Genomic DNA, 24405 nt, shown 5'->3' with positions numbered 1-24405 from the left:
GTTAGATAAAATATCTGAGTACTCCTTACACCACTGCTTTTACGCGTTAGTATTGAGCTGTGCCATTGATACCATAAATATAAAAACACAAAGTTCAAAGAATAAGTAGCACTTGTATTCCAGTCAACCAAATATGTAGGCTATTTATTGCTTATTTAAAGCCACCAGTGGCCTTGCACTTCACAGTTCGAAATGTCATATAGGCAGTCACCTGGGTGCAAGAGAAAACCCAGCATAATTTCACCGGTAGTGTGTAGATTTCATCCCTTTTACAGAACAAAGTTGAGCAAAAATGCATTTGTGCCCTAGAAAAAGCAACCAAGAGCACATAAAAAAGTCACTAGAAGAACCAGTATTAGCATATTTTCCTTTGTTACACAATATACTTTTAAAAGCTTTTAAAGTCAGTGCCTGAGACAAACTTTTCCCCAACTGAATGTAAATGAAAAATCAATTTGAGCAATTACATGGTCAACATGTAAATAAAGATAACACATCAAAACAGTTTTTGCAAAGTTGACAGACTAGCTCTGCTTAAAGCAATGCCAGGTGACATGATTATACAAAAATACAGTGTATCATTTTCTGAGGAGAGATGCTCTTTTCTTATGGGAATAAGAAAAATCACAGCCATAGACATTATGATACAGAAGATACTTGTGCTTTTAAAAGGCCTACAGAACTCTGGGTTACACTGAGATGGTAAAGGTTCAGAGGTCAGACAGTCATGTCCCCTCTAGATAAACAAATAGTTTCTCTCCTGATGGCTGGCAATTATTAACATGAATAACAGCAGTTTCGGTATGTAATATAGAGACCATCAATTGCCTGATATCATAAAAGAGCTGCATATTTCTAATGACATTTATTGATATAACTCAGGGTTACTTCCTCAATATGTAATTTCAATCTGGCTGAAGCAGTGTTCACTTTGTTGTTGAGTATAATATTTGAATAAGGCTTGATTACAACCAAACAATAGAGAAAGTGTTTAATCAGGTAGAAGCTGTCTGAGCTATATAAACCACCTTTGTGGCCAATTAGTGCTTTAGTTATCGTCTTCATGTCTAATGAAAACACTGCTGATGGCTTCACCTCTGTGTCCAGCATGTGGGCAAAGGAATGCTATTAAAATAGTTTCTGATTTGATAAAAAGCATGGGCTAGCTTAGCATTATCCCAAGATTGTTGCATCTACTATGCCCGTTAATATATAGACATCAAGAGGTGAATTTCTGCCAGCCTTCTCATCCTGCAGCTCTGAGCAGATGTTAAAGCAGCCTTCTAAAAGAAAAGCTGGTGTACTCCTTTAGTGTTGGATAAGTTGCGGTTTCCCTTTCCCTGATTATGTTTTAAGAAACCTAGAAGTTATCGTCTTCATCTCTTCGGGACATTATAAGCTGCCTCCTGGGACCCGTGAGATGAGGGACACTAGACGGGGAGTCCATCACTCCAGAGTCCAATTTAGGAGTGGAAGTACAGCGTGGCCCAACCCGTCCCATGAGCCCACGTACATCTCTGTGAAGGGCCGGATCGCTGGGGATTGAGGTGAGGCGCGCTCCCTGTTCCAGACCCCCGACCTCCCGGTCCAAACGGTGGTTACTGGCACTGCTGGGAGACTGAGGGTCGGCGCTGAAATATAAGGTTGAACTTGACTCAGTGGGGCAGAAGTACGGCTCTGGACTGTCTCCGAACACCGACTTGCCCTCTGGCGAACTCCGTTTGAAATCTGATGTGGGTGACTCCATCGGGCTCTCCATCTCCAGACTGTCGTCCTCCTCCTCGGGATGTTCAGTTGACGTGGGTTCGCTCACGCTTTGGAACTCGTCTTTACAGTCCGAGAGAGGTGCCAGGCCTTTCCCGTGAGACTCAGAGGTGGAGACCCCCTCGCAGCTGCCAGCCCCAGTGATGGTCATGCCTTCATTGCTCTTAAACTCTTGGTTGTACTCCTCCATGTCCAGTATTGCTGCTGCTCCGCCGGCCCCATACGCTCTGTTGATCTTCCCAGGTCTCCTGTTTTTAGAGCAAGCCGAATTAGGAGCCAGTGGTGGTGGTAGCAAGGGCAGGAGCTGTTCGCCCGGCCCCCACAGGTTCCTGGGTGCTCCAGTAGAGACCCAGCTACACCTGAGAGGTAGAAGCTGCCGTGGTTTTGAATAGAGGCATCTGGCATCCGGCTTTTGTCCCTGAAAGAGAACGAGGACTCCTCTCGTTCTATACACGTGCTGCCCATGTGGTTGTGGTTCGTGCCCTGGGAGATCTCTGTTGACTTGGGGTGGAGGAACCGGTAGTATAGGACCAGAGAGGTAGCACCTGGGATGCAGGGGACAGGAAAAAGTAGATTTTAGAACTACAGTTTATTTACTATCATGTTCAATCTATTATTTTTTACAAAAACCTGCAATCAATATCGTTGTTAGTATTGCATGTCTTTGCTAAGTTTTCCTGCTTAGATTTTAGTGTTGTATTACTCAGATACCACAGAAATCATCAATCATCAGATGTTTTGACAATAGTCTAATTATAAGCATTGAACATCTGAGACAAATGTGTTCCAAAACAGAGGAAGCGCAGACAGAGAGTGACTCACCGAGTAAGAAGCTACAGAGCACAGTGGTGGGCAGGGTCATGCTGTCCCATGATGCTTCACTAAGGAAGTCGGAGGCGGCCAGCAGCAGAGTGGCGTTCTCTACGAACATGAACTGATAGAGGAGAGAAGGTCACACCATCAGTCATCTGCAGACAGCTTTACGTCATTGTAAGCTATGCACGTGGCAGAGGTGAGAATGACAATGCATACTTTCTGCCTGTGTGTGTACATCTTTGTGTGTGTGTGCAGCTGCCCTGTGTGTAAGTCAACGATGCAGTGCTGTACGGGGAACATAAAGCTAAAGAGTCACGTCTTACTGCATAAAAACTGGCCATGCGGTAGCGGGAGGGTCCGTCTTTGACGTTGAGGAAGAGGAAGATGTGGACAAGTCCCATAATGCCATTAAAGGCACGCCAACACCAGGGGCCGGTGCAGATGTCTGGTTGCTGTGATACCAGCCAGAAGGAGGCTGTGAGCCAGTGGAAACCTGGAGGTCAATGTAAAAATAGACAAGGAGATACAAGGGAAATGGGGAATCCATTTGTAGAAGCAAGTCAAACCCTCGATTACAAGGGCATGCTGCATCACTATAAAGATAATTACATAACTCCTTTACTTACACAAATAAGAATCTCTTGTTAAGTTAGGCTTTTAGCAGTATTTTCATATGTGACCTGTGTTACTATAAGAAAATAATGTAGAATAATTTCACTGCACCCTTTCTCTTCCTTCAGTGTTGGCTACATTGGAGCTTGCTGCTTACCTGCTACTCCGCAGACCCACCAGTTAAATACCCTGGCAAAGAGCATGAGGCAAGTCACCCTTGCACCGAGCATGCCTGCCCTCCACACCAGCTGGCAAAGCAGCGCTGCCGGAGGCATGGCCAGGTGGCCCGGTCGTATCAGGCAGCAGGCTCTGCTGTACAGCACCAGGGCCCAGGAAATAGACAGCAGACACAGACCACAGCAGTAGGCCACTGAAGGTAAAAACAGAAAGTATGAAACAATTACCTCCTAATTGACATGCCCCAAATAAGATGTAGAGGAAAGAACTCATGCTAAGATCAGTGTACCTGGGGACATGATGCCGACATCAGTGGACACCACCACATATGCCTGCAGCAGGCTCTGTGGAAGTGTGAGGACGAGGGCCTCCAGCAACCAAAGAGCAGAAACATCTGCCTGCTGCATGACAGAAGCTCCAAGCTCGGCCACTGAGCCTTGCATGCGCAACACAGACCTCATGCAGTCCCAAAACCTGCCAGAAGAGGGAGACAGAGGTATACGCCACAGAAATGACACACAGTAACCTCCTGCTGAAGGTTTCAATGACAGAATATTTTTTCTGTGTACTTCGTTGGTTTGTTTACCTCAAGGGCACACTGGATTAAATGCTAACAACATATTCAATAGATGCATATTATGCTTTATTTCATCATTCAAGATATGCAGTGACAGATCTTACCTTTTGAAGATGCCCAAGTGCAGTATGTGTATGATTGAGAGGTAGCATCGCCTGTCATCACCATCGTCATAATACCACTTCATACTAAGCAGCTGAACTGCTGTCCCCGGTAGAAAGAGGCCCAGAGTGAGGCCCGCCCACTGCGTCTCCTCATTCCAAAGGTAAAACCCTACACAATAGAACACTAACAACACATACAGACACAGATGCAAGTTGTATAAGTCTTTTGTGTTTCTATGTCAGGTGAGATATATTTGATTTAACTTATTATTAAGTCCTGTCAGATTTCATAAAGAAATGCACAAAACCCATGGTACATCTGAGGATATGTTTGATATAACATATGTTGTTGCTGCATAAGCCATCAGAGTCCTTGAGAAATGAAAGAGCACATCCACCTTGCTGAGTGAATTATCCTTTAATTTAAGAGGAAGCTGTTCTAATGAGATCATAAGCTCCACCAAGAAAAGACCAGCACATAACTCCTGGCTTTACCACAGCCTGCAATTAGAGGTCTTTAATTGCATAAGACCTCTTGTACGTGAGAACAACATACTGATCACTTTAATAAACTAATGTTCCTGTTGAATTCAAGTTTGGAGGCCAGGGAGCAGCACATTATTTTTATCTTGCTGGAATGGTATACCTTCTACAGGCAAAGTCACACTTTGTACAGACCCAGTCACCCCTTTTGGCTCTGCCCTGCCCTTGCCCCATTGATCTGCTTAGTCAGGGAGTCATCACAACTGAGACTGCTGCACACTGTTTCCAATACGGAGTCCAGATGTGCAATCATTATAATACGTTAGTATTCAAACTAATGTCATAATTAATATTTATATTACGATTTTAATATTATTTTAACTGGGATGGGTGCTACAGAAATGTACAAGATGAGCATTATTCCTATATGATAAAACATTTTCTATGAAGGTTGTTATTTTGCGACCCTGGTGAATGACCCCTGGAGGTCCTCTGGCTCCAGTTTGGCTACCAATGCCATTGTTACATAGCAATGGATTTCAAACTTGCTAGGTTTGCCTATTCAACAGTAACGCCTGCCATATAGCGTCACCATTTGAATTGTGTTTCTGCTGCTGCTGGAAAGCGCCAGCACAAAGCACAACGGCTGGGCATTTTTCATTCATTCGAGCTATGGACATTCCTCCACATCAAAATAACGTTCCCCTGCCATGTTTTCGTATTCAGTGTTAGCCCGCTCTAGCAGAATTCTATGCCCACTTACGCGCGGTCCGTTCGGCCACGATAACCAGCGCCGACACGCCGAACAGCGCCGCCTGGCACCACGCTATCCAGCACGCGCTCCGCCGTGCCACCGACGGCATCCTGCGGGCGACCGCCCCGGCAGCGTTAATCATGATATGGATAGGCGGGAGAGAGGATACTCGGGTGACATTATCCTGGGCATCCTTTGCCCTGGATACACGGGACACATCCGCTGCTGCCTTCTTCTCCCGCTGCCTGCCTCCCGTCAAAAATACGTGACGTCACTGCGCGCTTTTAAAGGGGCCATCAGTTCACCGACCGTCCGCTGAGGCCTGCTGTTACTGTACACACATCACCTTCCTTTAACCCTCTTCTCATCTACTTATTGAAATCATCAATATCCAAATGTCCAATAAAGATGTATCCCTTTTAATAGTTGTATTGATCAAAGTTTGAGCAGACTTCCATATAGAGAGGTCTCAGGTCAGGGCTCTGCATGGATTTGCAAAGTTTCTGTGGATTTACTTTGCTCTTTTATTGTTTTTCTTGCAGGGATGCAAAAGAGCTCCAGAGCAGCTGGTGTGCATGATGTGCCCTGATCAGGAGTGTAACATAAGCATTGAAGGTGCATTGTAATTTGTCTAATCATTTGATCGCCAGTTTGAGCATTATGCCACCCTTTATATGTGATGTAATGATAGGATCTCTGAACATTTCTGCACAGAAAGTCACAGATCATGCAAGGCCTCCTGCTCTGATATGTTTTGATATGTGAAGCATTGTTACATTTTTGTATCAGATATATGGTCGGTATGGTTCCCTAACAGTAAGCTGTACAAGTTTTTCTCAGAAATAATCAAACAACTGTGTTATAAATATCTCGGAATAAATTGTAGAGTCATCTGTTTTTGGTTTAATGTGTGTCAAGTGATTAATACCGAAACTAAAACATGGAAGTACGTGTTTAAAATAGCAGCATGATCTTAATGAAAGTAAAGATAATTTTGTCATTGTTGTTTTTATCCAGGGTAAAGGGTTGGCACTTACTGGTCGTGAGTGTTCCAAGACTCATAACAGGACGTGTATCTACGTCACCTCATCAGCAAAGTGCAGACACAAGGTAAGAATATATGTTACGTGCAAACAAGTGAAGTTTCATCTGTGTTTTCACTTTAACGCTTAGATCACTTACAGTACTTAGTCATGCATGTACAGTAATTGTCTCCTTAAATAGGATGCTTGAACATTCACACAAAGACACAAGCAGAGACACACACAATATAAATATAAATACTCAGAGTGAACCACAAACGTTGTTTATGCTAATATTTAGTCGTTCCATGAAGATACAAAAAAGAATACAATACAAAACATGTCACAAATTATTCATACATTTTAGATTAATGTTAACAACTGAATAAATTAACAAAGAAGTATAAATCTATCAGTCCCAGGTCCCATGCCATGCTGGTAACGTCTTGATTCTTCACACGCTACAGTCTGTGTAGAGTATATATGCCAGGCAATCCATGATTGAGATAAGGCTTTACTTCAAATAGGGCAGTAACAGACAGCTGCTGAGCTGACCTGTAAGGATTATATGGCTGGATTAGCAAGGCTGTTTTAGGGCTCTGATGTGCAGCCTGACTCCAGCTTGATACTGGTTGGATGCAGAGGTAGAGGGCTGCCATGATGTGGCTGAACTGCAGATTTGTACATGCTCAGCTCAGCCTCCCCCTGTTCGAAGTGGCCAGAGGTATGAGATTCCATCTTCTTTATCAAGTCAAGAACATTTCCCTTGTCCATCTCAACTTCTGCAGCCATGGCCTCGAGCTGCTCTGCCGCCTCGCTCATATCAAACCTCTCAATCTCCGCGTTGACTCGGTGTAGCTCCTCCGGGGAGTGTCTGTGGGAGGCCGAGGGGGAGAGAGGGCAGAAGCCTTGGAGGTGCACCTGGAGGCTACAGTCGTGGAGATAGGCACAGGGGCAAGAAGGGCACCTATGAGGTCGTTCACCAGTGTGGAGGCGTTTGTGGAGCTTGAGGTGTACGTATTGAGTAAAGCGGGCTGGGCAAAGCTTGCACAGGTATGGTCTCTCACCCGAGTGTAGCCGCTGATGGGTCTTTAAGTTGCTTGTGCTACTGAATCGCTTATGGCACACCTGTGGCAAAACAGAGAAAAGCAGAATAGGTTTAAAAATGTGTCACAGTCATGGTTTTGATACTGTAATTTAGTGCAACTATTTTGGATAATGAATGGACATTAAAGAATATATATATACGACATCATTTGTTGTAAATGTGGCATTCAAGGGGGGTTATGTAGTCAGCTATTTTTGGCTCCATGAAGTCACTACTCTAGACTAAGAAATAAACAATGTAAAAAGATAGTGATGTTTTACACTTCAATATTTGTACGGATTGAAGAAGCAAGATCAAACATGTTAATTTGGTGTCTTTATGCAGGCAGGTAGATTTTGTAACATTTACAGATAAGCTAGTTTCTTCATGTTTCCTGTCCTTATGCTAATTGACTGCTGGCGCCAACTACATATTATTTACCGTGCAGACATGAGACTGGTATAAATCTTTCCCAAAATGTCAAACTATGTCTTTAATTTAAGATTTAATCATACCTTGCATTCATGAGGCTTCTCCCCTGTGTGAACCAGGTAGTGTTTCTGCAGGTGGGCCAGCTGTGTGAAGTTCTTATTGCAGGTCTGACACCTAAAGGGACGCTCGCCGCTGTGCACTCGCAGATGGACCTGAGGAAACAATGTCGAAGATTAGTATTTACATTATTTATTATTTTATTTATTCTTGTATTCTATGGACACTTATAATGTTATGTAAGACAGTTGTGAGCCACTATGTTGAGGCATTTTTCCACCCTTCCTTATTAATATGATGAGTTACTAACCTTAAGGTTGGACAGCTGCCCAAACACCTTTCCGCAGATGTTGCAATCATACCGGATCTTTCCATTCTGCCTGGTGAGGGGGTATGACAGCGTTTTGTAGCCAATAATATGCCCATCTTGTTTGATCTTCCTGAGGTCCATTGCATCCTCAGTTTTTCTCTGAGTGGCAGAGGTGGGTTTGGAAGGGAGGCAGTCTGAAAAGGCAGCCATGCCGACTGGTGGTGAACATCCTCCAGGCGCAAGAGAGGGCAGTGCTCTGCGGAGTGAGGTGACCAATGATGAGGCACTGGATGTGGCAGGTAAAGTTGGGTCTGTGTGAACATTACTGCTTGGAGAGTGTTTGAATTCTCTGAGGTCATCTGAAGGGCACCTGAGGTAGTTTGTCCTTTCGGATAGGAGGTCGTTGTTGTCTCTGTGCTTGCTGGTTTGTGAAAGAATGAGGTCTTGTTTGGTGTTGGATAGTGCAAATGTCAAGTCTTTGCATCCATTTGCCAGAGAAGGAAGGATGTGTGCATAGCTGTCAAAAGGCAGCAAATGAGATGAGAAGTGAGGTTTAATTTGGTCTCTGTAGAAGGGGAATGACTGAGGTAGAACGCTGTTAAGGCCGAGCGAGTAGTGAGGCAGTAGATAGGGGGAATGCCTCAGAGAAGGATGGACTCGACCAGGCACAGAGGGATCTTGGTAAGGTTTGGCTGTAACAGGGCTTTGACTGTGCTGAAGGGTGAAGTGCAAACTGGAGGGGACGCTTAGAGCAGGTTTTTTGGCAGCTGGAGGGCTACAGGATGGCAGAGGTGGTAGAGCTGCATATCTTTGGCCATGGATGGATTCAGAGTGGGGCTGGATCGGGTAGACAACCCGAGGACACAGGGGAAAAACTGCTGAGAGGTTGGTCTGAGACAAGGCACTACTCGGACGTCTCGGGCAGTCAGGCAGGGACTTGGAAGGCTCGTCTCGAAGGATTTCAGAGACGCTGTGTCCTCGTTTCACTGTTGTTTTCTCCTGAGCCTGACTTGGTTCTGTGGGACAGAATAATTGAGAAATGCCATCAGAAACAGGTGAAATAATTTCTATAAGTTCACTAACAGTCTCCTCATTTAGCCCCCTGGCATAAATATGATAAATTACACAAGTTCCCATGAGTCTAAGTTTAGGTTTTAAGCTGTGTTTGTTATCATCAAGTCCGTTTGCCTGTCTGTGAACCGTCTCCCAGCCTTGCCCTGGCACTTTGAAAGTAGACACCCCATGTGAAACAATAGGTGTCTGATCAGGATACAGATAGCATGGACTTGGTGGGTACAGTATGTTATTTACATTAGTGCTGGTCAGTATTTTCCATCACAAGCATGACAGAATACACACAAGAAACTCCTTTTTATCTCACTGATATACCAGTTTTTCCCCAGACATAAATAATCCTAAAATGGTTTGAAAAGATACCCATCAAAACATAATCTGACTCATTAGGGATATTTATTTTTCCACTAAAGTTTACACACTGGACAACTTTTGAAAATCTAGATCTATATCTCTATTTCCTTTGAACAAATCTTCCCAATTTCTACACAGGAAGTCACAAAGAGAGAGATTATGCTTTACTGACCTGACCCAGATAAGACAAAGGGTACAAGCTGACAAACAGAGGAAGACAGAATACAGAAGTATGCTTCCACATTTCACCTACTCCTGGACACAATTAACATCCAACCACGCAAACACAGAGCAACCCTTATCTAGTGTGTGCTCCCCCATGTTACCCTCCCCCCTCTCCTGAGAGGCCAGCTCTCAGCAAACAAACAGCCAACACTCAGTGAGATATCAATCTGTCAGCAGGTCGTCTTGTCAGGAAGTTCAAGTAGTCACTGGAGCGTTCTTACCCCTCTTCCTCCTTAAGAGCCAAATAAATAAGAGGAGTCGTGCCAGAATGCTGTCAGCACCTCAGGCAGCCTCTTGTGTGTGAGAGTGTGTGTGTAAATGAGTACTTTGCTGTGTGTATGCGGCCTCTCTGCTAGTATGTGCACTCGTTTTGTGTGTGTGAATATAAGCCAAATGCTTTGTGTGTTAAAGAGCTGCCAGCTGTATTTTTATGTGAAGTTAAAAAGGGAAACTGAAACATTCCCTTAAGTCCTGAAATCGGTCTCATCTTACCCAGGTACTATGGCTATACCTGGAGACAGACCCTCTCTGCTTTCAGGACTCTACTCTCCTCCTTTGTGTCCTGCTTTAACAAAAGGGCTGTGGGTGTGACTGAGTAACTTCTTAAACACGAACACAAAGAGTGTGTCAGTCCACCGAGCGCTTTGATTGGGAGCCTTACTCCACAATAACAGATGTGTCTCAAAGCGTGGGCACAGGAATGGTTCTTGTTAACTGAAGATCTGCAGAAACATTTCTACTAAATGAATACTATTCACATACTTACCAATACTGTCAATAGCAAGTTGACCCAGTGGAGGGTAGTTACAGCGCCGGGCGAATTCAGAGCAGTACCACACCAGGAGCTCCTGGCCCGGCTGCAGCGGTTTGATGGTGTAGAAGTAGATGTTTAACCCACTCTGGCAGGCCACCAGGTTCTGCTCCTGAACAGTACAGGCTGGGTTGACATAACGCATCCAGTTGCTCCTTTCCTCGTTCAAACCATCCAGGATGTGGTGTAAATGCCCCTCCGAGAAGACCTAGAGTGTGAAACAGAACGAGGTATAAGTTGATGTATGAGGACATGCATACCATGACAGGTTTCCTGAGGTCTTTATGGTTAAGAAACGTTGTGTTCTTTCAGCTGAGATAGGTGCTGACTGTGTTCGTGGGACAAAAGTCAGAAGGCATCTGAGTAATAACTTCACTATATGACTGGATTGTAGTATTGGGTGTTCTATCTGGCCCACTCCAGACCTCACCCGTGTCTCCGTAGTGAAGAATTGCTGACTTTTTAAGAAACAATTTAAATTCAACCTAATTTCCCCTCTGTCGAGGCCTTTACAACGGTTCTTTATGCTGTCTGCTCTTTGATGCTGTGAGTCATGGCTGCAGTGCGAACACATTGTCTGTGTTATGGCTGTCGCAAGTTTTGGTTTGGGTTGCATGAATTCATGGTTGCTGACTCTAAACTGTAGAGTTACACAGGCGCTTGTGTGTAATGGAAGATGTCCTGATGCTGCTGATTTGTAACATAACAGTTCTCAGGCTCAAAGCCACTTCCTTGCTTAGTCAGTGTGAGAGTTTATGAGTCTGGAGAAGCGCGGACATGTGTATGGTGTATTTACTGGCAGTGATACCGAGAGAAGCGGAGTGAGAGGAGAACCGCTGCGTCACTGAAACCAAACAGCTGTGTGTGTGTGACCTCAGGCAGCCATGCAGAGAACTGGCAAACACACATTTACAGTGCATTGAAAGGTACTCAAGCAATGGCAGAACAATTCATACTTTCACAGGATGTCAGGCGTTTGACCACATCTGCTTACCCTTGCCACGCCACAGCGACCGCGATGTCTCCACATGGAGATAAAGGAGGTGAACGGAAACAACACAAATTTCACTTGCAAGAGACTCACATGCAGCTCACTTACCCTCCAGAAGTACTTCCTGTCGGGATCTTTTGGAAGCGTTTCGTCTGTGTAGCTTTCCCCCACTAGAGGGCCAAAACGTGTTCCCTTAGGAATCAGCTCCTTGCTGGTCACCCCAAGCACCTGTTCAACAAGAAGGACACAAAATCATCAAACAACAGAGTGGCTCACAAATTGAAGGCCAGGGCAAACCCCGGATGCACTCAGAGCGCAAAACGTAATTAGAGGGATGCGATGAATGGAAATGCAGTTCTTCTTGTCTGACTCAACACCCTGTGCTAGTTTTTTGGTAAAAAAAAAAAAGGATCTGGTCAATTCCCTGGAAAATGACTAAGCAAACAAGCAATGTGTTAGTCTACATTGGCTGTCACGAAAACCCTTCCTTAAAGAAAAAAAGGATTTCTGGTCTGTGACAGAATGTTTCCGTCTCTTCCCATGCTGAATATTTCATAAACCAATCGCCCCCCGCTATCTTTAGTTTCTCTACCATATTAAAATTTCACCACCACTCTTGTTCTGCTACCTCCAGGTGTGAAACGCACTCCTCTGTCTCAAGCCTCCAGGGTGTGGAAGGGAGGATAAGGTGTCATGGGCACACCCCGACCAGTCTACTTCACTCTGATCCCCCCACTCATATCCCCTAAAGCAATATAGGTAATGTAGTCCCTCTTTCATCTTAAAGCAATACTGGCATAGTATATGTAGCAGGATCAACCACTACATGTTTAGCCATTGAGTTCATCTCCTGTGTGACCCTTGCTTTGTCAGACTGCGCCACTTGTGTCTTAGATAACTATAACGTATCCGGCTCTTTGGTGTCAACAAGACTCCAGACTTATTAGAAGGTCAACATGGTAGTGCAGGTATTAAGCCGCAGACGCTGAGGCTACTTCCTCTTATCTCACCTGACAATCATCTTTCATCTACAGAGGCTCAACCCTTATCTTGCGTTAGGAAAACATAATATTTCCTTTTTTATGGATAGCCTATTGGGCTAACCTTTTATCATTCATTTTACCTCTGTTATCTGCCATTTCCTGTCCAGTTGAACAAAACACATTTTCCCCTTTTAATAATTGCAACTTCCACACAACTAATCCAGAAGAGTGGTTACAGTGTTTTCCATTAGTTGGGCCTTGGTGCTGTTGCTCTGCTTTATGGTGTAATTGTGTGCTGGGACAAAGGGTTGGGAATCAGAGGTAGCTACTAATTATAGAGACCTCAGGCTGTGTGCTGAGGGGCTCGCCTTTCTTCAGCTTTGCCTCAACACAGAGTAGAGAGGAAAGGCTGAAATTAGACAACAATCTGTCAAGTACTTCCCGGATGAGTGGATGGAAGGATGTTGGAGTGACGCAAGGAGTCGGCAGTTACACAAAACATAAACATCTGCAGCTTGCTATTTGTATGTATTAGGATTGTTGTAAGGACTCCTTTCTAAGGCACTTTTAATAACAAACAGACAAGGAAAACATACTTTGCTGCCTACCTCTGTATAGTTGTGACAGCGCTTCAGGGCCAGGTTTCTGGGTAAAGATCTCTCAGCTCGTGTCTTGTTCTTGTTTTCGGACCCGTCCTCCAGAAGTTGATCCTTCACGATATAAGTGCACTTCTCCTCAAAGTTAGCTTCGCTCCATGATTTCATGTCTGCATCCTGTGTCTCTGGCATTGCTGTTGCGATGACCCCTGTGCTTTGCGGTGAGTTTTCTGATGTTAACATGGCTGTGGTGCACTGAGAGGAGGAGGCCTACAGAAAAGGTAGAAAAAAAGTGGGAGAAAATCTCGTCAAATGTCTCAAAAAGCAGGATCATCTTGCATTTTATGTTGCATCTACTTGCTAACTAAAGACTCTTTCCTTTTACCTTTATCTTTTATGTTTGAATTTAAGGAGAAAAACACGGACAATACAACAACAGCTGAAGTATCAAGGGAATTCAGGTTTTGAATGGAGCTAAAATTAGACCACAAAGTGCGAGATGTGACACACAGGGCCAAGTCGGAGAGGAGAAGTGGTGGAGAATTCAACTTTCCCATCAATAGCTACTACCGGACAAACAAACTTCAAAGTTGAACCTTCATGCTTGCTGCCCCATTGCCCCCCCTGTCCCATACATCCTGTGACTCTCCAAACCCCAACCCCTGGGCTGTAGGGGAGGTTCCTGTGCATGTCAGCCCCGGAGCAGTACCACTTTCACAAGGAAATCAGTGCTCCCAGTGAATCAACCAGACTTCCTCTGAACTGACTGAGACTTGGCTCTCAGCCAGGTCTAAAGTGTCTTTCTCTTTCTCTTACTGTCTATCCCTCCCTTCTCAGGAAGATTGTTGTCAGGTAACTCAGCTCTGACAAAGGTATAGTTCCCCGACTGATGGGATGAAACGATAAAATAGTAAAAGAGAAGAAGATAAAAGACTTGTGATTGAAAGACAATGCTCAGATGTGCCCTTACTGAACTTCCTTTTCCAGGCTCATCAGTTTGTCTCAGTGATAGCGATAGATAACGTCTCTACGGCCAAACTCAACTTAAAATTGAAGTGAAAATTGTATTTTTAATGCCATAGAATTCCATAAACTTGCACAACTATTTATCAGCAAACCCTTCAATTTTTCTGCTGAAATGAAGATTTATTATTCCTATATTGATGTTGTTAAAAACGTTGTCTTAATCAATCGGGAAAAAAAATCAAAGCTCAAATAATAATCTGGCAGTTAAGCTATAATCTCACATATGCTGCAATAACAAAATATCTCATCTTATTCTCATGGAGAAAAAAATGATGAGATTTACGGACGACATTTCACCCCTATGTTTCTCTGAAGTGTGGTCACCACAGCTGACTAGAAATGACTGTCACAAGCGTGACAGCTCACTCCGAAACCATCAAACCGAGTGACACAGCAGAAAATAAATTCTGAAAATCAAGACATGAGTCAAAGACACACAGCTGTGTGGCTCGCAGGAAAACATGTAACAGGTTGACACTAGAAAGCACCTAATTTTGATATTATGTAACAAGGGACAGCATTGTAACACAAAAATAAGAAAATCATAACTATGTTGCCAAGTAAAACATTCACCCCAGTTTAAATTGGCAACAAAAAAAAAGAGAATTAAGAAGATTATACATTTTATAAAGATGTTTTACTTACTGTGAAGCCTTGAGAGGAGCCACACATAAGGCAGGCTGTTGGCGCCCTCCTTGAACACTTTAATGTGAGTGAGCAACCGGTGGCTGTCCTCGCTCTCTTGTCCTCTCTGTTTCTGTCAGCGTCTCTCACCCAACCTCAGTATCCTGTGTACCTGTGTGTGACTAACTGCGCAACTGAACATTCAAGTGTGTGACTCTTGCTTCTGGGAGGAGGGAAGGTGTGTGTTTGAAATACACAGAGAGAGAGAGAAACAGACAGAGAGAGAGATACACTCCCTTTTCCTCTTGTGCTCCCTCCCCCTCCTCCCCTTTGCCCCATGACTCCTCCTGTGTATATGTGTGTGTGTGTGTGTGTGTGTGTGTGTGTGTGTGTGTGTGTGTGTGTGTGTGTGTGTGTGTGACTCTCTTGCCCTGGGGCAAGAGGCTTTCTCCGGTGGTGCAGTGGCTGTCACACAGCTATGTCCGGATCAGACAAAAATACAAATCATTTTCTGACAGATACCCACTCCATCTTTTGGGTGCGAAGACGGCAAACCTCTGTTGTGTTCATTAGTCAGGGATGCAGTACAGAGGAAATGGGGTCATTCTGGTGCTTTCTTTAGTGTGGAACAAGGTTTGGAAATATCAATTGAGTCCAGTTCAAATAAGTTCAGCCAAAGCTTTAAATGTGCCATATGAGATCTTGTTTGAATGCAGGATTAAACGCTTCACACCATATGTTCACACCATTAACCACACACACATGACAACAGTTCCTGAAATGTTGACACTCAATGTTTGATCATGAGAAAAAGTCAAACTTGAAGCACAAATGTCTCATCCTACAACAATTTTAGTTATGCAGTTTAGTTAGACGGCCAGTAAAAAACGCTTAAAATAAAATGGGTTAAGAGACTCTTCTTGAATATAAGGAAATGTAATGTCCAAGTCTTCATCAGAGCTGCAGAATGAAGTATTTCCACTATGTCTATCAGTGTTGCCTGTTTGACTCATCCATACAAATATGTGCTTTAGAAGTCTAACCAGAGATGTAGAGCAGAATTATGTGAAATGAATCAGAATTCTTGATAAATCTTTTATGTCAGACTATTACATGAAATATCACCATATGCTATAGCACAAGGTCATCAAAGCAGCCCAATACCGACTAATATTCGATTAACTATAATGTTTATCGAGTAAAAGCAACAACTGACCACCTGGAATCTCAAACCTTTTTGCTCGAATATGACCAAGACAATTAAATGATCCAAATAGTTGATGAATTTTCTTTGAAATTGAAATTGACAATAATAAGAATACACTTTTACTTCGGACACACAGATGAAATGTTTGGATATTGTCAGCGTAGATAGTTTTTACTACTATTACTATTAAAATAACTTTTTCTTGTGATATTTTCTTCTGATAATCAGATGAAACTGCGCCATCACTTAGAATACAGACAAATGAATGGGATACTGTTGAGGATGTGTGACTGGTCGTAAGCAGGGACATTTTTACCCTGAGTTTTCCCTTTCAGGAAACTTGTGTCCAGCTGTCCTTCTGTACTGCTCTGTGGGGGTGAGATTCAGAATGTGTTGATACTTATGTCATGCTGTACAGTAAGTTCTTCTGTAGCCTGACTTTCACCCTGATCTGCTCCCCCCTTCTCTCTTTTCCAAAAGCAACATTTAACTTGGCAGGCTGCCAGGCAGCCAGCCAAAGAATTGTCAGAATTTTCAGACTTGTTATCCACGCGTTTGACACGCGACATAATGCAAACAACTTTCATAAGTGCATTTGCAATGCGTACTGTTCTCATTCACTTTCTCTTGTTGCATTGCCATGTGTCGAGTGTATTCTGTTGCTCATAGACTCTTTGGTTTCTGTGCTGTTTTGTCCTTCCTTTCATGCTTCCTGTCCCACTCATCACACCTGACCAAGCTGCTAATTACGGCTCCTGACATGATCCACCATGTAATTTAAAATCCACTTCTCTCTTGCTGTTCGACTTTTTGTCTTTGCCTTCAGTCATCTCATTCGCCTTTTTTTCACCTCTTCTCTCCTTCGCCGCTCCTCTTCCTCTGTAATGCCTCTTTATCTGAAGCTTTCTTCACTACATCTATTAGTCATCTTCTCTGTGAGTTATTCAAATAGCGATAACTTGACCTTTTCTTGTTAGTCGTGGAGCGGCCTCTGAGCCGAGATTGCATTTAGAATTCTTGTTGTGTGTGGGTGAATATTTTTGTGCGTGGCTTTATATTAGTAGGTCCTTAGTTTGGACTTACAGATATTTCTCATGACATTCTTAGAATGACAGGATGATGAACATATTGAGACATGAACGACCAAGAGGAGGTATATTTTACTATGTAGGACAAAAAAACAAGATCACAGAATCAAAATGATGAAGACAATGAGACAATGAGATTTTATAGGTTGCATGGTAGACAGAGAAAGAGAAGGATGCTGTGCAACACAGGATGTGCCAGGCAACGCCTATACTGTTACTGATAAGTACATCTATTCTGTATTATTTCTAGCAGCAACACACCAGCATACTGTCTCCTATAGTGGTCTCAACCATACAAAATGTTTTATTTTTGAATTGTCCAGTTATCTTTGAGATTACTGTCTTTACTATGAAGTTGGACTGATTTTCAGGTGTGTTGCGCCAACATTTAATAACTGCATTCATTCATGTATTTAAGTTATGTCGCTGTTACTCTCAATTATCCACAGACAGATTCTAGTTGAACCACGCTCCGAGGGTAACATATGTATAGATGTATAATTGTAGTTATTAAAAGAAATATGGTAGTTGTTGAATATGCTATACATGCCATAAACAGAAATTCGAAACAGCTCCACTGCACTGAGGGGAAGAGATATCTTTAAAAAGACAAATTAATCCGAAGCGACCAGTATGTTTAGACATCACAAGAGGAAAATAAGGGAACATTTGCACTCTCAGTTGACAGAGGACACAGTTAGTCAACAGCAGATATCAATGAACCTGAACACGGAGAGCTTGCTGGTGGTTCCTTTGGGGCCTCTGTAAATGCTGTAGGTGTCTTAAGCCCTATAATTTCCATGCTTGAGTCTCTACCTGCCTTGGGTCATTTCTCGCAGCAGGACTTAAGGGCGACTCCTTCCCCTACACGTCCCCCGTGGATGAGGACAATGATCTTCAACAGAAATGACTGATGCAGAGCCCATTTTATTACCCATTACAGCTGAAATGTTTGACGCAGCCTCCACTTCTGCCTTTCTTAAAGTTTTATGGCTGACTGGAATGGAAATATTTCGCATTCTGTCTCAACTTTATGTCACAGTCCCCTACACTCGTGAATGTTCCCCTCACTTTTCCCTGCCATGCTGTGCTGTTATCAGCCTGTCAGCCCCCGTCAACCTCCCCGTAATTTAATGTTACTTTAAGTGATTTCCTTTACCCTTCACTCTGTTCAGCGTGTGATGGAGAAATCACTCGTACACTCTTTATTGAAATGATAGGAGTAATATGAACTTGATGAACATGTTTTGAACAGAAAAACAGTGACGTAACTTGTCTCTCTCCATGTTTTTATCTATCATGTTTTCCACTTTAGGTGTGAATGTGAATAAATGTCAGCACGGCATCACAGCCACCACCCACCTTGTCTGCCAACCGTCTTCCCTCAATAGGTGGATGATCTCTTGTTGACAGGCCAAGGGTTATTATCATGGTTTCAGGTCTGAGAGGAATGCTACTGCACTTCACAACAGATGTCTTTTTAAATCTTCACAAAAACCACCCACAGAGATGAGGAGAAAACGCTATCACTGTACTCAGCTGACCCACAGTGTAGACATACACATATGTACTAGCACAGACAACACCTGCACAGACTGTGTTCGAGGAGGCAAACAATTATTGGATTTCCAATAAATGATTTACATCTAAATGTCCAACCAGCATACTGCTAAACTGACGCCAGCTAATAAAATCAATTCAGTTACCATTTTGTATACTTTTACTTCAATTTGAGCCCTACAACAACTGTTCAGCTCAGAGTGTGAGTGTACACAGAATGTGAAAGCTACAGGAAAGAAATGGACTTTTCATACAGAGCTGTCGGGTGTCAGGTTGAAAGAATCTGAAGTGAATCACCTTCCAATCTGGAACATTTTGTCGTATGTCATTTCTGTCCCACTGTGTTCACAAACTTCTCTCTGGATCGACTGGACGAGCAGCTACTTATTAACACTGCTCCAGTAAAATCCAGTCATTCAAGACTAGCCATGAAGGCCATTAATCTTCAATTTCTAGCAGCACTGTTTATCAGCCAATCTAAATTGATTACTGACACTGATTGAAATGCTTTCCTTTCAACTGGTCTTTACAAATACTTCTGAGACTTTGCACTTCAAGACTGCCTTCCTAAATAAGTCATATAAATGTTCATCTTAAAATGCATACAGGACTTGCCTTTCTGCTTTTTATCAGATTAAAAAAAATAAATGTAAGTTGCAGCAGTACACAAGATAGTATCCTCAGTAGAAAAGGTTTCCGTGCTGAACACCAATTCGAGGAGGAAGTGTCAGACCCCCAGGAGCCACACCTGACTGTATTAAAAGGCACCGCGCATTGTTTTGTCTTCCTCCTGATTGCTAAGGCAGGCTGTAATAATGACCAGCAGTGAGACGCACCATCCGGGAAGGATGCACACAAAATCTTACTCACACAAAAACACACTCTCTTGCTTGTCCTGCAAAGCTCAAGACCCCCCCAAAACTGGTACTTTCAAGTATGATGACACTACAAGAAATTGGCACGTACAATGTACAAGTTTATTCTTTTGAAAATGTGTGTTTAATTCCTTTTACTCTGCCCGATTTTCTCTCAAGAGCACCTAGCGGATTCAGCTCAGTCAGCCTTGGGTAGCTTGCTGTTCTCAGATTCCTGCCATATTTCTGGATGGACACTGAACAAACAGAGGCGAACCCGATCCATGCATGTCACAGTGTGGCACGGGGTACAGTTTCCCGTTTCTCTCCCTCTCTCTCGCACACACACACACACACACACACACACACACACACACACACACACACACACACACAACTTCCTCCCTGATATCTCTTATGAAGACACACAAAGAAAGACAAACTGCTTGCGTATATTCTTATTCATGCATCAACATTCCTTACCGTCTGCGTCCTTTAAATTTCTCCACTTGCCTTATCGAGATGGTAAAGAAGATACTTTTTTTTCCCTCTATCAGCATCACGTAGACACATCGGTAGGCCTACTTGAAATGTTCAAAAGGAATATTTTAACATTTTGGAATTAGTTTTATTGGTTTCTTGCCAAGTCACATGAGAAGCTGCAGCCAGCTCACTCTGGACTGGGAAACAGCCAAGCCAATCATTTTTACCTAAAAAGTTTGAAACATCTAGCAACACATATAAAGCTTCTAAATGAACATGTTATGTCTTGACTTTTCAAAAGTAATGGTTTTGGTAAATACGCATCTTCTCTTTCTTGTCTTAGGATGCCATGTTACCATCGGACAGAGCCAGGAATGGCGTCCATTATAAACGGGGAACTTTACTACCACTCAGTGACAACATCAATGACATCACCAGGTGCCACTGTGTCTGTCTGCACGACCCAGTCAGTGTCTGACACTCTTACACACTCACGCACAGACGCACACTCTCTCTATTTAAGGACCAGTCAGACAGCACTGTCCTCCACCTGTCTCCAGTGTTACCTGCCCCAGTCATTAGCAGGGTCCCAGATCCCCACTGTAAGTGCACATGTCAACAGTAAAATTACAGGGTATTCACACACACATATTTGTTTTGCTTTTAAAAGGGTAATATCCGTCTGCACGCAAGCAATACATTTAATTTCTCCTATTCTTTATATATATTTTTTACAAACCCAGAAAACAAAGCAGTTGAGGTTCAATGACACAACAGAGAAAAAGGACATGAAGAGAGAAGATGTGTAGGGATGATGGACACAGTGGTGCTGTGTGTTTGTGTAATGACAAGGGGAAACTCAATGCTTTTCAGCCCTGTTTCTCCGGTCAGTGCGGACTTCACCTGATTACAAAGCAGTGTCATTAGATCTAAGCTTTGTGCTCCCACTTAGCTCGCTCTTGACTAACTAATTAAGACAAGAAAGTCTCTTCAGAAGTCTGAGGTGAGAGTCTGTGTCCTGAAATGCAACTGTCTCACTTGAGATAGTGTAGTGGGAAGAAGTGCTCTGACAAGTTTGACAAGAAGGAAAACACAGTGTGCCAAATACAAATTGCTTCTACTAAAAGATAAAGATCTATTTTCAAACAATGATATAGCTTTTATGTTTCCTGGAAGTACCATCGGTTTATTATCAGTATAAAAAGCTGTTGGCATACCTAAGTGATCAAAGACTCTAGCTCTACACCTAAAGGTACTGTTTTTTTTTAAACTGACCTTTTATTCTCTCCTCTTTCACCAAGTTCGCTTTGGGTAACCTGAGTGCTCTCTTTTCCTTTTCAACATGATTAGTACAAACAATGACAAAATTCCCTTCTCCTCAGGGTGATGGACTCAGTCTTATCATATGCTGAAAGTCCCATGACTGTACGTCTGAATAGAAACTGACAAAACCTTATTAGAGGTGCATTGCTGTCAACCTGAAACAGTCAAAATGAAGTCACCGCAAGACAGCATAGGACTTGCTCGCACAAATTAAAGGTTGTTCTTTTGTCAATGATCGACACACGATGTGAGTCACTGTGTTTTGGCTTTCAATGGCACGGCCTAAAACATGAACCAACTTTACTTGCAGGCGTGCTGTATACGTGATGACAAATACATCAAGCATTTCATATAATTTGTGCACCAATCACATCCGTCTTCCGCGCATGCTGTAATTTCCCTGGCTTGATCCTCAATAACATCCTGTTGTCTGAGGACATCTGAGGGGCCAGGTTGGACTGACCCTCCACCACATCACACACAGGACAGAGCACAGACTTTTATCCTGGCCCCGGCTAATGACAGCCGAATGAGAGAAACGGGCAGGAAGCTGTCCCCTGTGATCTCTGTATTTAAAAGCGTCCTTATTATTGCTTGAGTATTGTTTTGTCGCGTTGGGATCCCTTTGGACTACTATTATTAAGTCCTAGGACTGTGGCAGTATATTTTGGCTGGTGAGATAAAGAAGAAAGGACATCCCTTATTGCAATTATGACGATTGTGATTAAAAAGCAACATAAACTATTGCATATTAGTGTAAGAAATTGCTACATTAACTAAAGCACCAAAGTCTATTTATATTACCTAAAATTACAAATGTGTCTCTCTACAATCAATTAATTAATTAAATGATAACAAATCAAAACATCTTTCCCCAAAGGCTGAATTAAAAAAGGAAACATTTAATAACAAGAACAAATTGCCAAAATTCAAGACGCTGCTTTGTGCAATTGTTGAATTAGTTCGTAACATTTAATTGATTTACTCCGTGAGTATGAATGGCGATACCAGAAGGGAAAGTATTTTGATTCTTATGTGTAACAAAATACTTAATTGATATCAGAAAATGACAAATTGAACTTGTATTGACCAACAGGGCATATTGGTTTATCTTTGCATGTGGTTCTTTATATCATGTGATGTTATAGTGGTATTGTTTCGGCCAACGATCAACAGTTTCCGTTCTACTTTATACACCTTTATAAAGTGCACTACTTCAGAGGAACTGCAATGAGTAAGGCCGTAGAGATTTATGAATGAGTTAACCTTATGTTAACCCTGAGCAGCGAAACACAACAGGTGGTCATCCTCCTTTGTCCGCTGCAACAGAGACAGGTGCTTCCGACTATGGTGGACAGATCACTGTTGGCTCTGGACAATGGAGGAAAACAGGGGAACAAGAAGGTCTAATTCATGCATGGCCACTTCCAGCCCAGCCCAAGTCTATGTCAAACACACAAACGCATAAACCCACCCACTCTATGAGAATAAATAGTCCATATTTCAATGCAAACACAAACAACCTCATTCAAACTGTCAGGGTTTTTCTTTCCCCGGTTTGTTAGGGAAACAGAGGCGTCAGAGGACAATAGTTCTGTGACCCATATCTGAGCCTGACATAGGCAAACAGGAAGAGATCCCCTTTGCATAGTGGGGTATTCCTGACTCCAGCTTAAAGAAGGAAGAAGAATGGAGTAGTGGGGGAAGGGGAAACTACTCTTTGACCCATAATATCCACCCACCAACATTTCTGAAAATAAAAGTAGAGCTGCTATTAAAGGTTATTTTCATCATTGATTCATCTGCAGATCATTTTCTATTTTAGTTTATTCATAGCCTGTCTGTAAAATGTCGGAAAATTGTGAAATATGTTGATTCAACTATGTCAGAGTCAAAGGTGACGTCTTTAAATGTGTGGTTTTGTCAGTCCAGGACTTGAATATATTCAGTTTATGTGATATGAAACATAGACCTGCCACATATCCTATATTTGAGAGGCTTAAAACAGCATTTCTGCTCAGGAAAGATGCATTGACCTGAGATCAACAATGACAACGACTGTGACACATATCCTACCAACATTTCTCTTCACAAAGAAAAACAAAACATGGGTGTCTTATTGTTTCTCTTCCTGCACTAAGCTCCTCTCTTTCTCAACTTTCGCTGTGCATTCACCTGTGAGCATACCTCATCTTCCTCTGAAATCTGGCTCTGCTGCATGAGGGCTGTGACGCTCCAGTCTAAATCTGAAAGTAACACTTCAAAGGCTTCTCACTGTATGATCAGCAGTGGTATCCAAACAATGTGTTTTCTTTTTGACGGAAACACTGCCATGTAATTAAACTTGCCTCAAGACTCCTATCTGCATTGTTGTATAATGACTTACAGTCACGATGTGGTGTCACAAAAGATAACAACACATTCAACAAGGGGTAGAAAGCAGGAAAAACAACCAAATACAACTATAGGATCCCAGAAATTCCTGTTATAGAAAGTTATCTGTTAAAATGAATCCTTCATCTAGTGGATCTACTAATTTCTTCAAGCTACCTCAGTGTGCCTTATCTCATGTTATCAGTCATTGTGTAAGAGTAAGTGCCAATGATGATGACGGTCAAATCAGGACTGATTGATTAAGTAAGGAGAGACAGGAAGGTAGGGGAGGATGATGTGCAGAAAGAAAGAAGAGTGAAGAGTTGACCTCTATCCTTCTCTGTCACATAGATAACAGTGGTGATGGAGATTCCCGGTGGACTCGGATAACCTTTAACTAAAGGGGCAACGTCACCATTTGCAACCAACCCATTTTTTGCTGCATTATGAGATTTGTTTTGGGGAGAAATAGGGGCCATAGTTCTTCCATAAATACATTTGCTTTATGTTTTTGATTTGGTTACATTTTAAACTGGTGAGTTTTCACATTTATTTCCATAACATTAAAACTCATGCAAATTAGCCTTGGACTGTACCTTTATAGTCTGATCTGAAAACAGAATTAATAAATAAAATAA

At 42.7% G+C, this 24405-nt stretch overlaps 2 protein-coding genes across 2 annotated transcripts; both read right to left on the bottom strand.

The window, feature by feature from the left end:
* Positions 1-123: 123 nt before the first annotated feature.
* On the bottom strand, positions 124-5526 carry xkr5a (XK related 5a). Its single transcript, XM_063902205.1, is given in 8 exon segments — positions 124-2007; positions 2010-2309; positions 2587-2698; positions 2904-3073; positions 3350-3562; positions 3659-3843; positions 4051-4234; positions 5297-5526. Coding segments are annotated over 8 exon segments (1944 nt in total). The 5' UTR covers positions 5430-5526; the 3' UTR covers positions 124-1360.
* Positions 5527-6577: 1051 nt separating this feature from the next.
* Positions 6578-15122, bottom strand: prdm1c (PR domain containing 1c, with ZNF domain). The gene is made up of 7 exons (XM_063902787.1): positions 14901-15122; positions 13242-13499; positions 11759-11878; positions 10615-10867; positions 8196-9211; positions 7912-8040; positions 6578-7437 (listed from the first exon to the last, which is right to left on the bottom strand). Exons 1-7 carry the CDS (start codon positions 14925-14927, stop codon positions 6901-6903), a joined length of 2340 nt encoding a protein of 779 aa, XP_063758857.1. The 5' UTR covers positions 14928-15122; the 3' UTR covers positions 6578-6900.
* Positions 15123-24405: the final 9283 nt, after the last annotated feature.

Source organism: Eleginops maclovinus, chromosome 15 (genome assembly GCF_036324505.1).
Source record: "Eleginops maclovinus isolate JMC-PN-2008 ecotype Puerto Natales chromosome 15, JC_Emac_rtc_rv5, whole genome shotgun sequence".
NCBI classification, from domain to species: Eukaryota; Metazoa; Chordata; class Actinopteri; order Perciformes; family Eleginopidae; genus Eleginops; species Eleginops maclovinus.
The sequence above is the reverse complement of the archived record's forward strand: the minus strand, read 5'-3'. Positions and strand labels throughout refer to the sequence as shown.